Here is a 22,527-nt window from a genome sequence, read left to right on the forward strand (position 1 = left end):
CTGTACTCTGTTATTAATAGTTTCAGAGGAACTTTGAACTGTTTGTTCAACTTCGCCCTGTTTGTTGCCCTTCGGAGTCAGGACTTAAAAAGAGGATTTCATTAATGGTTAAAAAAAATTAGATTACACAAAGCCTGAATAATGAAGCTTTCTTTCAGCCAATGAATTTTGACAAAAAGGAATGAATTATTACTATTAATTTATTACAAAGTTCTTTTTTAATGACATAATAATAATACCAACAATATGGAAACTTATTTTGTAACAAGAAAGACAGACAGATGGAAGTTCTTAGGAAACCCAGTGCCTTGCTTAGTGGGGGATGCAGTGACATGGAGCCTGCGGTGTGGCCTCAGCCTATATGACAGTCCCTGGGAAGGAGAGAGGGAACCTTCCTTCAAAGAGATGGGAAAGTGTGTAAAAGAGCTACTGCAATGGGGTTGCCGCTGGAGAGAGAATGACACCAATATTATTTGTTCAAACCTTCTGAAAGTGTGTGTTTCTGTATGGAAGGTACATAACCAATGTAGAAGCCTGACTCGAAATGATTTTTAAATTAAATATCCTGGGATAGCTCAGGTTGTAGAGCATGAGACTCTGAATCTCAGGGTTGTGTGTTTGAGTCCCACATTGGGCAAAAAGATTCCTGCTTTGCAGGAGGTGGACTAGATGATCCTTGCAGTCCCTTCTGACTCTACAATTCTGTGATACATGGGATTGTGTTGCATTCAAACAAATTACTACTCTATAGGTTTGGTGGTGTTTTGTTCTATTGATATACCCGTGATTCCATGATGACAGCTATTCCTGTAGAAGGAGAAGAAAAGTGTGTCTGGGTTATGGCAGCATTTGTTTCAAAAGCATCGCCTGTGTGTTCCAAAAGGGCAGGCTCAGGACAATGTTCCCCCAAAGTTCACAGCCTGGCTTGGAAAATGTCCTCCCATTTGGCAACACTGATCCTTATTAAAGGACCTCAAGGATGGTGATTGTGGAGGAAGGAAGGCTTCATGATGAGTTGGTTCCAGCCACACAGCTCAGCTCAACTTCATTACTTTGTTGATCCAGTCAACATAAAGGGAGACACGGATGAAGGTGGCAGGCTTCTCTTTGTGAGCGCAAACGCGGTTGGGGGTGATCACACCTTCCAACACCCAGCAGTCATGAGTCAAGCAAGCCAAGGGGCCTCCAAAGTCACGCTGCAGGTGTGTAGCAGAGAACAAAAGACAAATTCAGTTCAAACAAAACATGGCTCAGTGCCTGTAGGGCAGAGCAACACCATCAAGGCACAAGAGGTGGTTTTTCTTCTTCCTAGAATTTGCTCAAGTATTTATGTCTCCCCTTTCCCTGTCATGAGTTCCTTTATTTGTGGATCCCCTCATCCACTTCTTCCCTCAGAGGACTGTTTCCTGGTACTGATCTTAACCTTTCTAGCCTTTTCCTAACCCTGTCTTCCTTCCCTCTCTGCAGGTCCCTCCTTCTCTTGGGAATCTACATGAGAAGCAGGAGGAGGATATGTGTCTCACCTCACATATCAGGGCACTCAAAGCAGCTCAGTTCAGCCCCTCACATACCCTGCCTTGCTTACCTCACAGGCTCCCACAGGTACGTTCAAGGGTGCCGTGCACAATTCACTCTCCTTCACACGGCCTCGAAGAGCCACATTGCAGTCTTGGTTGCTCATGATTGGCAGCTTGGCCACATTGAGGACATTTTCATTACCAGTTCCTGCATGGGGAGCAGAATCAGAGGCTTAGGACCAACGGTTGGGGATCGCCCTGAGGGTGAGGGCAGTACCCTCCCCAAAAAAACTTTGTTTATGGCTTGCAACCTGGGTGGGTGGGGGGGGGTATGAAAGGAAAATTAGTGTGGAAGGAAAATTATTGGTTGCCTGTTTGGCTTCAGACCTATGATAATGGTGGGTATAAGGCTCCTGTTAGTGAGAGCTAGTCTAGGAGTCTCTGAACTACCCCAAGTGAGAGATGGGGGCAGGCTCCCTGGATGCTTGAAGAGTCTCTCAGAACCACGCTATGGGATGCAGGTATATTATACAATACTTATTGTTTCTGTGTTTGGCAATAGTCTAATTTTAAGGTGTTAACCTAATTTTAACTTTTGTATTGTTTTATACAATGTTGACTTTTTGTACTTATTTATTTGATATTATGGTTGTTTCTAATAATATTCTTAGAACTGTTATTGCTCATTTGATATGCTGTGAGCCACTCTGGGCACAGTCTCCTGGAAAAGTGGCATACAAATCAACAAATGGTGGTGAGGATGAACAGGCTTAGGCAACCTCCTGTATAGCTGGACCATGTCATGAGGGGCACACACTGTGAGGCAGGGTCAGTGAGTGGGTCCAGCATGCATCAAAGCTTTTTATTTGACTGGGGAACATAAGCTCTGTAGCTGATTTGGCAGAAGGAAGGAAAGTGAGAATAGATGGAATTAGAGAGTAGCCACTAAAGAAGTTCTTGGCAAATTGGAAGGGTGAGTGGCTGCCAGACCATGATTCTGTTTAGAGAATTGAAATGTGTGGTGTGTGGGGTTGCCTTTCAGAAAAGTTCAGAAACTACAGTTGGCCCAATATAAGACTACAATATTTCTAACTGGGACTGAGTGATTCAGTCATATTACTCCAGAATTTTGTTAGCTGCGCTAGTTCTCAGTCCATTTTCAGTCCCAATTCAAAGTGCCAGTATTAACCTTCAAAGTGCTGAATGGCTTAGGACCAGGTCGGATCAAAGATGGCCTCCTTCCACATTTATATACCTGGACCTTGAATGTTCTTCAGTGGCCTTTCTTCAGGTGCCCCCACCAAGTGAAGCAAGATGGCAGACTGCCTGGGCGAGGGGACTCCACAATGGTAGCACTCGGTTGTGAAAGTGCCCTTCTCAAAGAGACTCACCTGGTACCTTTGATATGATAAGTTAAGCACCAGATAAACACTTAAAACAAATTCCCAAATCTGTGGTTTTAGTGTCCTGAACCACTATTTATGTGCTGTATATTTTAATTATCTGCTTCTATTCTTATTTTAATATTGTTATGCTGCGCACTCTTGTTTCAATGATACAAAATAAAAGAGAAAAATAAAAAACAGAGTCACCCAGATAACAATCGTACTGAGTGGCCTTGTATAACCCTAGTAAATAAATAAAAAAATCATCTACCCACCAATTGTTCCCCAGTACCCTTTTTCTGAGACTGTACCTCTGGTGTCTCCCCATCCTGCAATCTCACATACGGTGTTCGCAGGCACAATGTAACGCTCAGGGGGAAGACAGATCAGTGCCACACGCTGATTCAGAATTGCTGGCCTTCAGGAAGGAAGAAAGAGGCTATAAAACCACCAATATTCAAATAAGAGAGCCAAGATAATGTCACTACAAGTTGCTGGCTGTGCCAGCGTCATGCCTGTGGCTGACTGCTCATACAACTGCATCGCTTACCGTACTTTTCCATGTATAAACTAGGTTTTTTTACTTTAAAATAAGGTTAAACATCTGGGGGCGTCTTCTACACAGATAGTGAATGTGCCCATTTTCTAAATTTGGGGTCCCCAAAAGTAGGGGGCATCTTATACATGGGGGCCTCTTATACATGGGAAAATACAGTGTGGCAATAGCTGCCACACATAACTATCAGCAGGGAGTAGATCCTATAAGAGATGTCGTTGGGCTCCAACTCCCATTAGCCACAGCTAGCATGACCAATGGTCAGGGATGCTGGGAACTACAGTCTGACCACTTCTGGAGGGCCATTCCTGGGTCAGGTCCATTCTGATTTAGGTTGGTTCAGTTTCTGAGTTAGGAGGATATTCAAAAGTTATCAGTAGAGGCAAAGTAGGGTTGGCTAGCCTTTCAAGAGGGGTGATGTAAGTAAGATTCCTACTACTGGCAAGGGCTGTTGATGACCAGTGAAGTCCCTTCTGTTGTGTTTCCATTATTGCATGGCATAAGAGCTTTGAGATATGGAGACAACCACACAACTCACTGAAATCCACTACAGGTGAGAATTACAATCCCATTTCCCTGGAACTCCCCAGGGAAGAGGAGTCTCAAAATTTGGCTTCCAGGAGGACATCACGGTTGCTAGGCCCAGGAAAAGGAGGTGCCTGTCAATCAGGCAGAGGAGAAACAACATCCTCAAAACCTAAAACTGATGCTGAATTTAGCCTTGTCTTGGATATCCTGTGCCACCTGTTAAGCACTCCTGTTGAAATCCATCCATCACATCACTTTATCTTTCTCATCTGCCAACTCCCTCTTGCATATATCACTGCCCTCACAGACTGCTCCCCTGAAAGCTATAGTTCTCCACAGAATGAACCACAGGAGTAGAATTCTAGCTGAAGAACAGAAGATGGTGTCCCAACTTCCAAGGTGGTAGGAGGCACTCTACACTTGAACCATCATTTAGTGTTATGCACCTAGGCCAAGAGGCAAGCCAAACAAAAAAATATATTGGCGTCTACTATAATAATAATAACAGTGTGTGTGTATATATCTTTTGATGTAATAATAAAAAATTATCTGTTTTCTGTTAACCTAACACAAAAAGGAGCATAGGAAGCTGCCTTATACTGAACCAGACCTTTGGCCTATGTAGCTCAGTTCTGTCTGCTTCGACTGGCAATGGGGTTCCAGACTGGAGTCATCCCAGCCCTATAGGGAGATGTCTGGGATTGAACCATGCATGCAGAACAGATGGCCCATCACTAAGCTATGGCCCTGCCCCTATTTAAAATAAAGGTTAAATGCCAAGACCCCAAGATAAGAACAACTAAGCAGGCTGGTCCCCCGACCCCAGATTGGGCTGTGGAATTGCACTGGCAGGTATGGAACACCCTCAGTCTTCCATGCACTGCTCAGTCCCACCTCATTCTGCTAAATGTGTGCATTTATGGGGGGTGACGGTCATCATTCCCTTTCCAAGACTTGAAGGTTTCACAGCATCCAGTTGGACTATCCAATGTCAATGAGGGTGGTCTTCTCAAGAACCAATGTACGCATATTCAAGAATGTGCAAGTGCAATGGGTAAATAGGATCCATCCACATCTTCAGACAGAGCTGGGGAACCTGAGGCCCTAGAACGATATCCAGGCCTCTCTATCTGGCCTCAAAACTCTCTGCAGTTCACACACACACACTCATTGGCCCTGCATCACACCACAGGTGTTTTTGCCTGCCTAGAATGTGTCATTGAATTTTGAGGGTGCCTCTTGCTTGTCTGGATAGATGTGTGTAGAAAGTAGATGGCCGTACAAAGATAGAATTTACATTTGTTGCTCTGCCCACTTTTGCCTCTGGAACTGTTTGCCATTGGCACATTGCCTGGAAAGGGATGCAGGCTGAAAAACATTCCCCACCCCTGTTTTAGGATACAAAACATGGAAGCCACATCCATTCTGTAGTAGACACAGAGCCCATCTCCAAAAGGCACTCACCTCTCCAGTTTCAGCATCACCAGAAGAGACTCGGAGGGGCCACACACAATCTTGGAGATGGGAATGGCCTGTTTGTCAGGGTCGTTGGGACCAGGGTTCCTAAAGAGTGTCCCAAGCCAGACTTGATAACCAGACAAGTCAGCTTCACTGCCAATAAGAGGAACACAGTTATCATAGGGGTCCAAAGACTGCAATCCTAAGTGGCAGCTTCCCTACTTGAGCTCCTTTATAAGTGTGTTATGACTGCACAAAGGAGAGGGCTTCTTTGGTGTTAGCATCCCAACTCTGGAACATCCTCCTCAGATAGGCTTGACTGGCTATGACATTACAGTCGTACTTTGGCTCCCGAACACCCTGGGAGTCGAACATTCTGGCTCCCGAATGACCAAGAACCAGAAGTGAGTGTTCTGGTTTTCAAACTTTTTTTGGAAGCCAAACGTCCGGTGCAGCTTCCACTATTGTTTCCGACACGCCTGAGCAATCAGGAACCAATCGGATGCCACACCTTAGTTTCCTAACTTTTCAGTAGTTGAATGGACTTGCGGAACGGATGCTCTTGTCTTTCCAGACATTTTACATTTGTTTATAGTTTACTTTTTGGTTTTAGCTGTTGCTAACAGAGGTCACAGCAAAAGCATATTAAGACAAGCCATACTTTTTTAAAAAAAATGCAGTTTGCAGCTTCCTCCTTTGAAAGCGAACGTGAAATGGATTTACATTTCCTGAATGCAACTCTGGGACAGGAACTGAAGCTGCTGTTGACTGAGTGCTTTAAATGAGCTGTGCTAGCTCAGCTTCTGCAAACCACGTGCCCTTTGGATATTTTGGACTACAACTTTCCTCAGCCCTAGCCAGCATGGCTGACTGGAGTTGTAGTCCAAATCATCAAGAGTTGGGGAAAGCTGAGCTAGGGTGTTTCTTTACCCATGGCATCCCCCCTCCCCCCACCTTTGCAGAGGCTATTTCCATCTAGGATAAATGACTGGCCAACAGTCAATGGTTTCAGCAAGGTGGCCGCTCAGCAATTTCCTGTGCAGTATCAGGAATTAGGCTCTGCCACAAAACAACAGTACAGTGGTACCTCGGGTTAAGAACTTAATTCATTCCGGAGGTCCATTCTTAACCTGAAACTGTTCTTAACCTGAGGTACCACTTTAATGGGGCCTCCCGCCACCGCCGCGTGATTTCTGTTCTCATCCTGAAACAAAGTTCTTAACCTGAGGTACTATTTCTGGGTTAGTGGAGTCTGTAACCTGAAGCGTCTGTAACCTGAGGTACCAGAAGGGGCACCAGAAGGAGATAGCGCAGGAAACCTCAGAGGAAAGCCAGATAAAATGCTTACCAGGAAGAGAAGCACTGGCGTGTGCTAATGACCCACTGCTCATTCACCAATGATCCTCCACAGAAGTGGACTAATTCCCTGTAAGACATATAATACAAAAAAAACCAACGATCAGCTTGCCAGCCTGTTGCTGAGAACTTTCCCTTTTGCAGTGCTTTCATTGCTTGGAACACACAGTGAGAGCTGAGTAACGAAGACGAAGGATAAATGAAATTAGGCGGTATCACAGGGCTGAAATCTCCCCTCGAAGCCATTGGATTACTGAGGTGGCTCTTTTCCCATCAGCGCTTCCTGCTGGACAGATTCACTCTGATTTCTTCCCTATGGCAGAGGTGTCCAGACCATTGAAAACTTTTCATCTTCCTTATGGAACTCTACCACCAGCATTCGTATATTTCTCACCGATTGCGGATGCTGACCGTCCAAGGCGAATTCCCAGGTCGCCCGCCCACAATCCGAGCCCGAAGCTGCACTCGTTCGTCCCTCCTGCCACATTGGTCAAAGACCACGTTATCTGCAACCAGGAATGTGAGAGCGAAGTCAGGCACAACGCTCTCAGTGGTGAAAAGCAAAACAAGAGACTTCAGCTTCCAAAGCTTGTTGGCAAAGTCCAGGTTCCCCAGCCCAGCTGCACTCCCTTCTCATCAGAACTGCCTCCTTCCCAACTGTCACAGGCATCAGGCACAGGAGACTTACCCGGGTTCAGCAAGTTGGACAGCTTATTGTCACCGGCTAAAAAGAGGAAACATAGGGCTGGTTTACATGTGCAAACACAACACTTGCTTTCTGTACACCATTTGATTACTATATACTTCAGGGCTGGTGAACCTGCAGGCCAAATCTATCCTGCCAAGTCTCTGCAGGTGGCTGCCAGCCCTCAGTAAAACTGGATGCCCCATCTCAACTCTATGCAAGAAAAGGGCAATTTTAATCTACTCATACTCAGGAACAGACCACACTCATCCCCATCACAGCACTGGGCTGAGAGAAGAAGTTAAATTTCTCCTTGCTGCTGTTTGTTGCAATGGGATGATTTGTCCAGCACAGCACTAAGCTGTGGGAAGAAGTTTAATGCTGATCAACTCCATAATGGAGAAATTGTCCTGCTTCAATGCTAAACTGAGAAGAATGGTGTAACTGTCTCCTCTCAGCCCAGTGCTGTTAACAGGGTGATTTTAATCTCCAACCACATGCAATCTTCTACCACATGTGATAATTTTTGCATGTTTTGGAATGCTGAAACAGAGCAACAGTGTGCTTTACACCTTTCCAGGCCCTCTTCAAAATAGGTGTAGGGGGTCAAGCTGGGGTTTAAAATATGAAATACAGAATGTGTGTGTCAAATGTTATTCCAATATCAAAATGCCCAAGGGGGTTGCTGTGTTGCACACAAACCTACAAACTAACCAATACAGAACAGGCAAGGTAAGCCAAAGGCTTCCCTCCATAGAGTGCACAAAACAGCTGGCAGGGGACGCAAGTTGCCCACTATTGGTAGAACTGCCTGGGAGTGACCAGGACAGGGGGGTCCTGTTCATCATGACATTGGCCTAACTCTCAAAATTGGCTCAGAGACTCACCACATGGCTTAATAGCACAGTAATCAAACTGAGTTTTCTGATCCATGGTGTAGCACCAGGGGCCATGGCTGTCATTGTCAGGGTTGCGGCAATAATTTTCTTCAAGATGCACAGTGGGGAACATGACAGGGAAGACCCTAGGAGAAAGAACGGGCAACCATCCCTTCAGCACATGAACACTTGACTGCCTCTTGTTCCCTAAATCCCCAAGGCCTATCTGGAAGAATTCCTTGTCATGCAACAGATACCCCACTTTCAGTTATTTGTTGTGGTTGATTCAGACATTTGGGAGCACCTGCATTGAGCAGGTATTTGCATTTCCCAGCATACAAATGACAATATTTATATTGTCGGGGTGTGTGCAATTTTTCCCCCCACAGCTAGTGATACCATCTTAAATGTAATTGCAGGAGCAACATAACATAATGTGCACTAGGCAGAAGGGGTTAATTTTTGTATGTTTTCTTATTTTCTTTAGAATAAAAGCCAAGCTAAGCCACTCATATGTGGAAGCACTGACTCAGGTAGTTATCCACAATTTTTAAAGTGATAAACACTGGCAAGTCTACAACATCCCACTCCAATATCCCATTTTGTGGAGCTTCTCATTTTATTTTATTTTTCAAATTTAGTTCTTTGAGGGCTGTGTGCTCCTTTCTCCAGTGCTAGTACAGATTCCCCCCACAATAAGACAATCCCTCTTCCTCACTGTTGCTACACAGGGATGTGGTATGGTGCCGAGTGTACTGATTCTGTACCAATACAGTGCTGGCAGGTTCAGGTAACCTGAAACATTAAAAATGACAAAGACGTGCACTTTATTTTACTCTATTCTATCCCCCCCCATTTATTTTGGGGGTGTACAGGGCTTACAGGTTTTGGGAAAGGAATTGATGGCTAGGCCCCAAAATCCGGGGGGGGGGGGCAGGCTCTTTACCTTCAGAACTCATATGGATGAGGGCAGAAATTTTCATTAGGACAGACCATCACATACTCACTGTGGTTTGTGAGGTGACTGCTCTTTCCACTTCTGGCAAGTGATTCCCTTCCGGGTTTTACTAACGGTGCCTCGATATTCGACTCCATTTCCATGGTAACAGTCTGTGAGGACAAATGACCCACCTGAGTGCCATTGCCTACTATACACTTCAATATCATCTCTAACACAGGAAACCGTAAGGATATAAAAACAGCCTGGTGGATCAGGGCAATTATCCAGCTTGTCCAGCCTCCTGTTCTCACAGAGGGTAACCAGATGCCTATGAGGAGCCAAGGAAGCCATCCCTGTTGTTGTTGTTGCTGTTGAACCACCCTGAACAATTAATCAGCAAACCTGGCAACCTCACAGTTTACCTGCTAACTCTAGGTCATTTATGAACAAGATAAAAAGCACAGGTCTGGATACTGATCTTGGAGGGACACCACTTTCTCCATTGGAAGAACTTTTCCATAATTCCCACTCACTGCTTCCTGTTTCTGAACCAGTTATTGATCCACAAGAAGACCTCTAAAAAGGAGACTCAGCGTCACGGGCCCCGGTGCCGTTGCTTTGCGAAAGTCAATTGCAACTGAGAGTCAAGTGTCAGCTGGACCACTTCTATCTGTTTGCTTCTTGGCATTTCCAAAGAACTCAAAAAGGTTTGTGAGGCAGGACTTAGCCTTGCAGAGGCCATGTTGGTTTGACTTCAGCAAGACTTGCTCTTTTATATAGTTAAGTGATTCTATGCTTGGTAGCTGTAAACTTGGAAACCTGCATTGCAGCTCTGTCAAACCCTCCAATACCAAATCACATACAAAAGCTTTTTTATGGTGCCATAATATAATATAATATAATATAATATAATATAATATAATATAATATAATATAATATAATATAATATAATATAATAATTATAATATTTTATATTATATTGGCACTACCCAGACTTGAATAGAAAGAGAAAAGAAAGAATCGCTGTTGAAAGGATCCCACTCGATCCCAGCTCATCATACCAGTCCATCCAGCTCTCACCTTCTGTCTGCACATCCTCAGCACAGCGTTTGATTTGCAAGCAAAAGGCTGTCCTCATGTTGGGGAGGCTAGTGAAACACCAAGGGGCCTCTGAGCCATCCGGATTCCGGCAATAATTCTCCTTAAGGCCCCTAGAGATCGCAAGACAGAATATCAGCAGCTTCCTCACCTGCCCACAGAAGCACCAAAAGACTCCTATCTGGGCTCAACTTGCACCTGGAACTTCTGGGAACTGGGCAAATTCAAGAATCCCTCCATGCTGCTGAATAAGGACCTACTTGCACTCATATTTCTCAGGCAGGAAATGGTGACGGTGAGGCATCTGAGAGTCCCAGCGTTGGCAGGGGATTCCTGTTGCAGTGATGTTCACTTTGCCTCGATAGTCTTCTCCTTTCATTCTGAAGCAGCTGGTTGTAGACGGGAGGTGTCGGCGCTTCTCTACTTCCAGGGGTGGAAAAAGGAAATCAAAGCCACAATTACGTATTTCAAAAACCAATTTTACCACACCAATATAGTAGCATACATCATAAATAAGAGAAAAAACATAGCTACAAAACCACTTCTAAGCACACGTCAAAGGTCTTGTGAGACAAAATTTCAAGTTACTCATTGGGGGGAGGGTTGTAGCTGAAGGTTCAAAACTGATATTTTATGTACGTGCTTACATTCTGGGTGTTTTTTAAATTAATGATGATCAGTTTCAGAATTGATTTTTAGACTTTCAAGACAGCATTTTACAGACTTCACAGCAAAATGCAGATTTGTGTGCATCACCAGTTTTGGGAGTGGAAGTTTTGGGGTCAGAGGTTGCGTGCATCAGGTAGATGCTGAGGTGAAGATAAATGGGAATTTTTCACCTTGGGCACCTGTGCATATTTAACCACCTATAGCTGAGTCCCTGCTAAGTGAATTTAGGATTGTTCAGTGTGAGTTTCTACGGACATTTGCACACTCCCCTTGGAAACAAACATATCATTGCCAAAGCTCATTGTCACTGGCGCTTGTGTGGACCTTGGGTTAAGGTGGGCCCAATCTTCTCTATCGAACTGAAAGGGAAAGAGGTGTCTGTTGCTAAATGGCTGCTCTGCCCTCTCCTCCCTTTTCATTCCACAAGAACATGTTGTACTCCCTGTCCTCTCACATCAGCAGGTGAAACAAGCCCAAAATTTATTGGCTCTCAAATCACTAATAACAGTGGTGGGGACAATGCCACCTCAAAGGGCGAGCAGAAGAGGGAAACCCAGCAGGCAGTTGTCAACCTGCTGAATTTTTCTTAGGAACAGATTTCACTCAGTAGCATACCCTTCAAGACAATACTCTCCCTATTGTTGCTATCAGGTGAACCCTGAAATCAGGGGTGAAGGAAGAGGGGTGCGGTGGGAGCGGGTTGCCCTGGGTGTCACCACTGAGGGGGGTGACAAAATGCCAGGCGGCACTCACCGCTGGGCCTGCAGCGCGCCTGAGCCTCTCCTGGGAATGACGCGGTGGCTTGGGCGCCCGCAGGCTACACACTACCCCAAGCGGTCCACCTGCCGCCTCCCCCTCAGCTGTAGGATGGCTGAGTGGGAGGAGGCAGGCAGACTCCTTGGAGGCCCCACAGAGTGTCCTGCCTTGGCTGGCCCCGCTCCTGGATGCAGGGCACACGCGTCACCCCAGGCGCCCAATCGGCTTGCTCCACCACTGCCTGAAATCTCAGGAGGACTTACTGCATTTCCGAATGTGGCAATATTCTCGCTCCTTAGTTGGATCTGTTGTGTAACACCAAGGACGCTCGGAACTGTCAGGATTACGGCAGTAATTGTCATCTAGGTCTTTATCGGGGTATCTTTAAGCAGCAGGAGAAAGAAGAAGGATGTGTGTGAAACCATGTGCACATTGTTTCTATTTACACTTGCTCCTATAGCAAACCTTGATTTGCACCTCCTGCAGGAAGATAACAAGGCAGCTCCTGCTTCTGTCTCGGCCTGTCCTATTTGAATATGTCCCATCCGATATGCGCACATTTCACTGGATGTCAGGACTGGATATCCCCCATTCTGAACAAAGGAGAGATGCAAATAGCTTCTCCTTCTCAACAAGCACCACAGTGGCTGGTGTAGGCACCTTTTTCCATTGTTGGGGGGGGGCATGCCCACACCTTTTCCTCTGCTCTTTTAAATGTGGGAACCATTTTGTGCTATGCAGACACTCTACAAAGCAGCCATTTTGCGACCAACAATATTTTCTCAAAATTCCAAATGCGCCCACTAGCCAATTTCTGTTACGGGCAATAATAGCCTAGTAGTTCACTGTAAGGCACCAACGTAGCTTGGGGCAGATTCATAACTGTCAACATTTCCCTTTTTTTAAAGGGAAATTCCCTTATTCTGAATAGGATTCCTCGCAAGAAAAGGGAAAAGTTGACAGCTATGGGCAGATTCCCACGTCTGCCAAAATGCTCCATAATGAGGAGCTCCCCAGTCACTTTATGATGTGAAATGTCCCTACCCTGCCCGTTAATATGTTTCCCAAGGACTGGAACTTAGTACTTGTTTGGCTGGTATGGGTGCCTGTGAGGGTGCTGCAGGTCCCATCGTTGGCACTCTCTGCCAGACTCAGTGTGATCCACGAAGCCACGATAGTCCTCCCCGTTACATGACAGACATGCCGCTGCAATTCAAAGACAGACAGAGAGAGTCACTGCAAAATGAAGCTGCTCAAGCCTCACCTGACACCTCAGCTGGAAAGGTGAGGAGAGGACACATTCTGTAAAAGTTACTGGCATGAGCAAACCCCATAAGACATGAGCAGATGAGCAAAACCTGAGCAAGCAAAGTTTGCCCCAGGGAGCTGGTTTGAGGTGTCCTGAAAGGGCAGTGAAATATACTCGGAGTCGCGTAGTGATTTCATGCTCTTTATTGCAGCTCGTAAACAGTGAATGAATTTCCACCCCAAACCTCAGGCCTTATATACATTATTTGCACAATGGGTCCCGTGTGATTGGCTGACTCTGCTTCCCTCCTGGAGCCTGATTGGGCTGCTCCTGCAGGCCAATTGGTGGTTGCATTCTAGGTTCCTACTGACCTAATAGGCTGATTAACTTCCTCCTGAGGCCTGATTGGGCTGGTCCTGCAGGCCAATCAGGTTGTTGTATTCTAGGATCCTACCTGCCTATTGTTCTAGGATCCAAGCTCAGTACATAACAGGCAGCGAAAGTGATTGGTAAGTTCTTTAATTTATTACAGCTGTATTTTTATTTTTCGTTTAGTTTCAGGAAAAGGGAAAAGTACTTGTGGGGTTTTCTGCCTCAAGTGCCACCCACGGCTCTTAGGCATGTTGACTTGATCTGTTGCTCCACCTTAGGCAGCAAAATGTCTTGGGCTAGCCTTGTCAGCAAGCACCGATACCAATGCAAGGCAATGTGAACGTACACATAGAAAGAGAAGACACCAGGCAACTTGAGCAGACGCCAAACAAGCAAGATCAGACGGAGACAAGAAATGAGACTCCTGAGACCTAAGCAGATATCAGACAACACAAGCAAAGCAAGCTGACAAGAGCCAGCATGCAGTGAGATGAGAGAGGACACCAGACTGGACATAGGTTGATAACCATCAGCGCCATCTCATACAAATAAACACGCAGAGACTCCAGGCAATGCCAGACATCAGACACAAGCAGGTCTCAGTATCATTGCACCATATTTAACCTTGACGCTTCTTGCATGTTGCTTCAAAATCTGCAGCAGATACCGTACAGCTAGCAAGACTAAATTTCAAAGGGGGAATTCACGGTCATCTTCAGTTATAGACAATCAAATTAAAATAACTGGGTAGTGTCCAACTAAGGTTTATGCAGAACAGGCGCATTAAAATTAATGGACCTAGCTTAGTCATGATCATTGATTTCAGGAGGTCCACTTTTGAGTAAAATACAACCCATCGTTTGCACAATCACAGCAAGCTGGTGCTGGCCCAGAAAATATGCCCCCCTAATCCACAATATTGTGTTCCCACATGGCAATCATGGGGCTCAGCATAAAGGGGGAACAAAAGTCCAGACTAGCTGTTTTCATTACTGACTCTGAGGAATTCTACCTACCGCTGGGTGAGTGCTAGTCAGAGACAAGATATTGGGCTAGTTCATGGAATTAATTAAAAATGACGTTGGAAGAGGCATCACTTGATTTGAGAATTCAACTGGCTTCTTTCACCTGAAAGGCTATAATATTGGGTCTATTTTTCCAAAATTATTGGAGCATTGAACCTGGCAATACCAGTGCTTCAAATGACATTTTTGTCCTTGAGATGTTTGAAACTGAAACCTCAGTAGTGCAAATGCATATTTGCCAATAATTGTAACTTTGTGAATAATTATGTGAGATTAGTCAGTGGCTCAGCGAGTGAGTGGTATGCAGGTTTCTCAAGCCAATCTACATACCATTTTCACATTTCTTGATGCCACAGCTTTGGTGCCGGGTTGTAGGGTCAGTTGTGTAGCACCAAGGGCCATGCTCATCATCATCAGGATTCCGGCAATAATTTTCTTCCAATCCATTATATCGTGATGGGGAAAACCTTATAGAACAGAGGCAGAACTGTCAGGCTCAGGCAAATGTTCCAAACCGAAAGGATCCTTTTAGCAATTAATCTAGAACTCTCTGCAAAAATCAACCCTCGGTTTTATTCAAACAGAAACTTCAATTTTGAAGCCACAATTAATTAAAACAAAAGTTAAAATACAGTTGAACAAGTAATTATTCAAACAAGTAATTAAAATATGGTTTGCTCTGACAACAGTCCAGCAATCAGCACAGTCAATCCATTCACTTTCAAAGGCTTGTTTGAATATGAAGGTCTTAACAAACAACTCCCATCATCCCTGATCATCATGCTGCCTAGGACTGATGGGAGATGGAGTCCAACAACATATGGAGGGCCACAGGTTCCCTACTCCTGCTCCTGGTCCTGGTCCTGCAATGTTCAACAATGGACATTTCTTAACTCATCCAACACACACACAAGCACTGGGAAATAATAATAATAATAATAATAATAATAATAATAATAATAATAATAATATTTTTATACTCCACCCATCTGTCCGGATTTCCCCAGCCACTCTGGCTGGCTCCCAGCATAATAATAATAATAATAATAATAATAATAATAATAATAATAATAATAATGCGACAAAACATCAAACGTTAAAAACTTCCCTAAACAGGGCTGCCTTCAGATGTCTTCTAAAAGTCAGATAGTTGTTTAGTTCCTTGACATCTGATGGGAGGGCGTTCCCACAGGGTCGGCGCCACTACCAAAGGGTACAGTGGGACCATGTTCTCACTATTTACACTGCACCTGTATTATGTTGTTGTTTTAGGGATTTATATTTCACTCTTACTTCGTCCCTCATAAAGATTTACCTGTGGTCGTGCGGAGTCTTTTTGCCCCAATGTTGACAGGTTTTCCCCTTCTCAGTCACCGACTGGTTCCCTCTGTAGCTTGTCCCATTTCCCATGATGCAGCGCCTTATGTAACCTGTGGAAGGGAGAGATGATAAGTGATGGAGATACTCATAAAGCTCATGCACGAAGGCACAGGACATCTGAGCACAGCAGGGCAGTATAACTGGACTTCTGTCCTTTGATAAATTCCAAGGTGGCATGACACAAGCGGATTAGCATAGAGCAAACGTTAGTTGCCCCCTCTTTTTCCCATACTCCACAAAAACAAGTGGGGGGCTCTTAATAGGTATCTTAACTCTCAGCCCCCACCCTGGCCTGCTCCTTGCTGCCCACGGTCATCTCCCTCTTGACCTGCTTAAGTGAGTGCTCTCACTTACAGCTCACCCAATCATTGAACAACTTTTATTCTCCAAATTGCAGCAGAGTCATTTCTCTGTCTTGAAATAAACACATCTGTTGACTGAGGGCCACTTCAGAACATACTTCCATTGCACATTTGTGATGATTCCTCACATTCCCTTTCCTTGCAAAGTTCAAGTCTGCGCCATCCTACCTTTTTTCTGGTAGAGGTCATAGTGGACATTCCTCTGCAACTGAGTGTGGGGTGTATTCTGGGTGAAATTCAGCAGCTGGCATCGATTACTGTGCAAGTTGTAGTGGAAGGCTCTGGAGGAGCAACACAACCGCAGAATAGTCATTGGCCCAGAAAAGCAATCAGAGTATCCCATGTCCTATTTTGGCATTTGCTTCCATATACAACAGATTCCCAGTTACCCTAGCTTCTGCTTTCCATTGTTATTTGAATTCTATCTGGGCCGCCTCCTCACACCTCTGCTAATAATAAGCATATAAGTCTTACTGTGTTCATAAATTATTTCGGCAGTCCTGGCAGCAACTATGTATGGTAAGTCAATATTATTCCTATATTCCAGCTGTGAAGGTAGAGATGCTGAAGCTGAGATAGCAGCTTCCTGTAGGCCACCAAGGCTAGATAAACCAAAGACCTAGATTTTAATTTTGTTACATTTCTATCCTGCCTCCCCACCCCGACCACCACGGAACCTAAGGCAGTCTACCTGTGATTCTCAAGTGGCCTCCCCATGCAGGCACTGACCACCAGACCCAGACCTGCTTAGCTTTAGCAAGGTGATAAGGTGATGCGTGCCTTCAGACCATCTCCTGGGACCAAAGGCAGGTCCTTCTGTTCATCCCGGTGTGATTCTGTAGCTCCTGTGCCCTTGTGCACCCAGTGTTCTGGCTTAGCCTCTTACCTGCAGTCAAGCCACAAGACACAACCCCGTGCACACTCTTCTAAGGCCTTGGGCTGCTCCACCCTCTGGTAGGACAAATGGACTAGCTTAGTCGCTTTTAGTTTCTGGAAGTCATTCAGAGGAGAACGCTGGCCTGGAAAGACATTTTTAAAATGCACATTGCTCTGGCCCCTTGAAAAGAACCGAGAATCCAACCAGCTTCAGAAGATGCAGGGCACAATCCAGAGAAACAAGCAAGCAAGCAAGCAGGGCTCCTAACACTTAAGATGTGATCTTCTAGCAGTTTGTGAAGCCAAGGAGTAAGGGACAGTTTTGGAGCTGGGGATGGAGAAATCTGTCAGTTTTGGTTTCTTTCCATTTCTCATTTTTTCCCAGTCTTAAATTCTGTTCTCCTCATTTACACATTGCTTTGCATTTTTTTTTAAAAAAAGAAAAATCATCTGCTAATTTCTCATAATATACACAGTTTTGGAAAGCAATTTCTCCTGATGTAATATTAATGTTATTTTTCATTAATATGTGTGTGGGGGGGGTTGCACATTTTAGTTGAGTACATTTTTTTTTGCATGCATTAGCTATAGAACTGCATTGCCAAATTCAGACCCACTGAATGTTGGTGATGAATCTGTCAAAGGCTCTTGAGCCCCGCCAAGGGAGAGAGGGAGGCAGAGACACTGCCTAGAAGTTGGGCCAGATTCAACTCAGTTGTTGCTCTAGCCGGAACCAGTGCAACAAGTCCCACCAGCACTATGGGGCTGTTCCCCTCTCTCCTCCCTCCATGTGCCTCCACGCCCCCTCCAAATCAGCTCTGGGAGGTGAGGGAGTCTGGAGAAGCCCCAAAGCAGGGCATGGAGGAAGGAGAGGAGAGATTGTTCTATCTAGCAAACAGAAATACCTGCACAGATGAAACAACCACCTTAGCACAATTTTGAGTTCCACCCATTGTGTTTGCTCTTAGCAATTGCTTCTTGCTTGCTTATCTAGAGCTCTGAGGGGACATGAGAGATTGGGATAGCAAGAGTTGGGAGGAAGGCAAGCCAGTTCTCTTCCTCACTCTGCTCAGATTGTGTGCTTCAACAGGACTAGAGGCTCTTCCAGACAGCCTGCTTTTTGAACATCCATTCCAATTCACATGCACAAAGCTTACACTGTGGTTAATGTTTACTGCGCATTTGTTTTTGATTTGCTCATGGGGAATTATACAACCACACGTGCAGAATTCACCATTTGCTTGCAGTGTTTATAAGTCTTCCTGTTAATCAAGTGTTTGTCCCACGTTTTCTCATCACTTTCCAAACCACAAGGGATTTGTCACACTAGAGCACTTTAATCCACTGTAACCATGCAAACCTAAATTTCCAGTATAGAACTGAATCCGTCCCATAAAATACTGACAGTTCGGAGGTGGCCCAGAGTGGAAGCCCCTCACCAGGAATTCTTACCCACCTCTAGTCAGCATATACTCAGAAATGGGAGAGAAGTTTCTTACCTGTGCTGAAGGTACAGCTCAACAGAAGGACCAGAGCACCCACGGCCTGCATGATTCCCACCGGCAGCACCAGCCTTCCCAGCTTGGCTAAATGGATCTGCCAGCTGGGCTGTGCACACAGGACTATCCCAGCAGGAAGCAAAGGCACAGAGCCCCCCTGCCCCACTAGCCAAATATTTACCCAGAGCTCACGTGTCAGGAATAATTCTGGAGGAGGGAGAGGTTTAGAGGGCCTGGGGTACAGTTGCTCATGGGAGACTTATCTGAGTGGACCTCCTTAAGTACCTCTCCACTCTTTCTTTCCCAGCTCCTTCAACCAGTGGGGTGGCCCCTTCCCCAGGTCCCAGCTGACACAAAACACTCAGAATATTTTGTTTTTAAAAAATCAGTATGATGCAATGTCAAGTTAGGAAATTGCTCCCACCCAGTCCGAGCTGGCCCTGACTCAGGAGCCTTCCCTTTCCTGTAAGTGGCCTGATGGGTGCTACGCCCCACATTCTCAGAAACCTTCCCCAGTGAACAAGCCCCAACGGAGGAAAAAGCTAAAAAAAGGAAAGAAAGAAAGAAAGAAAGAAAGAAAGAAAGAAAGAAAGAAGAAACAGCCAGCACAGAGTGAAGAGCAAGAGCCTATGGAGACTATTTGCAGGGTTATAACTGGAACTTCAAGCCGAGGGCAGCCACATCCACAAAGGGATAGAAGAAGGCACTTCAGAAGAGCAGAATCCCTAAAGGACTGGGCAACAGAGCAAAAGAGAGACTTACAAGGAAGTGCACAGCCTGGGGGCAGAGAATGAGGATGTGCACCTTAAATGGATCAAAGCTCTAGGTTCTTTAGGCCGTATCTGAAGAAAAGCAGTACCTGCTGCTTTCTGCCTGCTTTGCAGCTTTAAAGGCATGTGGCCAGGAAACCAAGGTCCACTGGGAAACTGTTGTTTACACACCCACACACCCACATCATGCCAAAGTGGAGACCAACTTGGTCCCATCCCTTGGCCAGAGAGGGAGCAGCTGCAGGGAGCTTGCTTCAACCTTACATGCTAGAAGAAAGCTCTTATTCAAACTTATTTGAAATAACACTTATAAGAAATAGTGTCTGAATTTAGTTTTTTTCCTTGTCCTGCCCGATCCCTTTTCCTTTTGGGCTGTGTCTTTTAGACTGAAAGTTCAAGGGTGTGGACTGTCTTCTTATGATTGTTGTAAGCTGCTCTAAGAGCCCTTTAAAAAAAGAAGAAGAGCAAAGTAAAAATACTTTTTAAAACAAACAAGCGAATGGGGGCGCTGCCAAGATAATGTGTGGCTATTTACACAGTCTAGGAACAGAGAAGTTATTGCTGAGAATATGTTGATTTGGAAAATAGATATCCCAACCAATTTTGCATACACATTAATCAAAACAAGGGCAATTCCAAATTAGATTTAAGCCACCTTTTCCTCCTGACAAGGAGAAATTCAATAGGTAACACTTTCTCCAATAGTAACAGGGCATGCACCTGTTCAGTTTCTTTCCATTATGCAGCAGTACAACGTTGAAAGGCACTGTCAATGTCACACCTGAGGTACACCCTGACAGCATGTTCCTAAGCGTATTTGCTTACAAGTTCTACTGAGTTCAATGAGACACTCTAGTTAGAAAATGTGTTTGGGGTTACACCCTAACAGCTAGATCTTATCATGCACACATGGGATACTTCCAGAAAGGGCTTCGTACAGATTTCTGGGAATATGGGAACACCATTTAGGTTGCCAACTATTTAGTTCATTTTTATATGTTTACCATCATGACAGACACTGGATGCTATGCATCTGGCACTGAACTGTGTTGAATTGTCTAAACAATCAGGCCTGGTTTTTCTCAGTGTGTGATTGGCACACTAGCTTTCATGCACTTCTGACCCCAGGGATGGACACTGCTTGCCATTCACACCAATGGGCAGAGCTTCACACAGAATGCACATGGGCTGTGGTTTTTGTCTCTCCCCTCCGAAAGCCCTGCCCTTTATTTCTGTACCCATACACATGCATCTTTAAATATGCAATTCACCGGAAATACACAATAGCAAATGTTACTAGTCCTTAGTTATCATGCTTCACAATAGGCTTGTACTTTCAAGGGATGCAGGGTGGAGGGGGGGGGCAATATCCATTTATTTTTTTTAAAAAACAACACTGAGGTTTTGTGAAAGAGTGGCATTTACCTACATCAATCTGGAATTTGATTTGGTGGAGCTGAAGTAGGAGGTGGAAACGCACAACTGCAATGAAATATTGAAATCATTAGCACACTCACACCATTCATTTAAAGCACATGGCTTCCCCCCAAAGAATCCTGAGAATTGTAGTTTATCCCTTGTAGAACTACAATTCCCAGCAACCTTAACAAACCAGAGTTTCCAGGATTATTTGGGGGAAGCAGTGTGCTTTAAAAGTTTAAATGTATTGTGGGATTGTGACCTATCATAATGAGGTCTTGCGCAAGATCACTGGATTATTGTACGTCTGGTGTATGTACTGTGATGACAGACTCCAAGGTAATCCTGCACATTGTGAAGGTCTTGAGAGGATAGCTCCTCCGAAGCAGGTTGTTTGAATCCAGGCATGCTTTCAGCATGTGGCAATAGGTGGATACAAGTGTCTTTTGTTTGGCATTGGAAACAAACCCTGTGCCCAGGTAAGGAGCAAAACAGAAGTACAGACCACCTGCCAGAAACATCCCCACACTTGTGACAAACCACCCACCATGAAACAAAAGAAATGATGACTTTTCACACCAGCGGTGACTGTGGATGTGTAACAGGTGATAAATATTTATTGGATTTTCCATGGTAAAGGGAACCCCAGATTTGTTCACATATCTGCCGTTTTGATGACACCGGACACCGCAAAGATGTTCGTGTACCAGTTCCACAGCAAACTCTTGTCTGGAAGCACCCAAACTTGAAAAGACCCACTAAATTCAACGGAGCGCCCTTTCACATAACATGGCAGCTGAAAAGAAATCCCCCGAGGGTTGTCAGTATGGGCGTAGGAGGGGCAGACTTGAGAATGGTGCTTACCAGTGGTGAATAAAAAGGGAAGGATTCTGCAACAATTTTAGTAAATCCGGAGGAGAGCTGCTGCTGGACGTGGGGGCATCGGAAGAGAGGCCACGGAGCAGGCTGGAACAGTCACAGAAATATAATTAAACACATGCATATTCGGAAAGGCTGAAGAGTGCGGTGGACCTGAATTGACAGCAGCCTTCTAGTAGCATCTTTACTAAAAGGTGTGGCAGGAAGGGAAGGTGCTGAAATTTTCAGAAAGGAAACGAAGCGGCGCCACCCACCAGAAGGCGACCACGACGAGTACTATTGCCATTAGTGGGCGTGCGACTCCTGCCGCAGCGGACATCTCTCTTTCGGGTGGAGCAACGCAAATTCTTGCAGCTCCTCCACGCCGAGGCTGTGCTCCGATTTCTGCAGCCAGCCTGCTCTGTAATGCCACTGCATCCTCCTGAGGGCAGGACAAAATGCTCCTCCTTTGCAATGCCGGTCATTTTAGTTAATGAAACTAAAGTTACGGTGACAAAATGGGACTTGAGGAAATCCACGCCTCGGTCTCCAAGTGCATCTCTCTCCCTCCCTCCCGTCGCCGGGTTAGGAAGAAACCCGTCCTGAAGTTCTGCATAATAAAGTTGTGGAATTTAATCCGCCTCCGCCCTCGCGCCATTTCCCCGCTAGAGAGCGCGAGCACCAATACATTCCAGCGCCTAACTCTGCACGAGCCGCGCGGGCGACGCCGAAGCCACAGGTCCAGCCCAGGCGCCGAAACGTAGACCGCAGGCTTCTGGGAGTCGTAGTATGTTTGGGCCCTGCCAAGCGTTGCTAGTGCGCGCCTTGATCCCGTGGGACTACACTTCCCAGCAAGCTCCTGCAGGGGGTGGGGTCAAGCCGCGCGGAGC

General features: G+C 45.4%; 1 protein-coding gene across 7 annotated transcripts; it reads right to left on the minus strand.

Annotated features, from left to right (window-relative positions):
* Positions 1-182: 182 nt before the first annotated feature.
* Positions 183-22,409, minus strand: MST1 (macrophage stimulating 1). Of its 7 annotated transcripts, none has more exons than XM_083488711.1 (21): positions 21,913-22,409; positions 21,644-21,745; positions 20,790-20,842; positions 18,591-19,805; positions 17,102-17,234; positions 16,384-16,496; positions 15,789-15,903; positions 14,804-14,940; positions 12,913-13,033; positions 12,091-12,209; positions 10,663-10,822; positions 10,385-10,515; positions 9,371-9,473; positions 8,373-8,509; positions 7,489-7,524; positions 7,195-7,306; positions 6,793-6,870; positions 5,451-5,597; positions 3,214-3,320; positions 1,586-1,725; positions 183-1,196 (listed from the first exon to the last, which is right to left on the minus strand). In XM_083488711.1, exons 4-21 carry the CDS (start codon positions 18,640-18,642, stop codon positions 1,035-1,037), a joined length of 2,103 nt encoding a protein of 700 aa, XP_083344837.1. In that variant the 5' UTR covers positions 18,643-19,805; positions 20,790-20,842; positions 21,644-21,745; positions 21,913-22,409; the 3' UTR covers positions 183-1,034. The 7 variants fall into 7 exon arrangements, with proteins under 7 accessions (XP_083344837.1, XP_083344834.1, XP_083344836.1 ...); XM_083488708.1 differs by having other exon boundaries at positions 10,663-10,825; XM_083488710.1 differs by lacking the exon at positions 20,790-20,842 and having other exon boundaries at positions 10,663-10,825.
* Positions 22,410-22,527: the final 118 nt, after the last annotated feature.

Source organism: Podarcis liolepis (assembly GCF_965112155.1).
Source record: "Podarcis liolepis genome assembly, chromosome: 2".
In the NCBI taxonomy this organism is placed as follows: domain Eukaryota; kingdom Metazoa; phylum Chordata; class Lepidosauria; order Squamata; family Lacertidae; genus Podarcis; species Podarcis liolepis.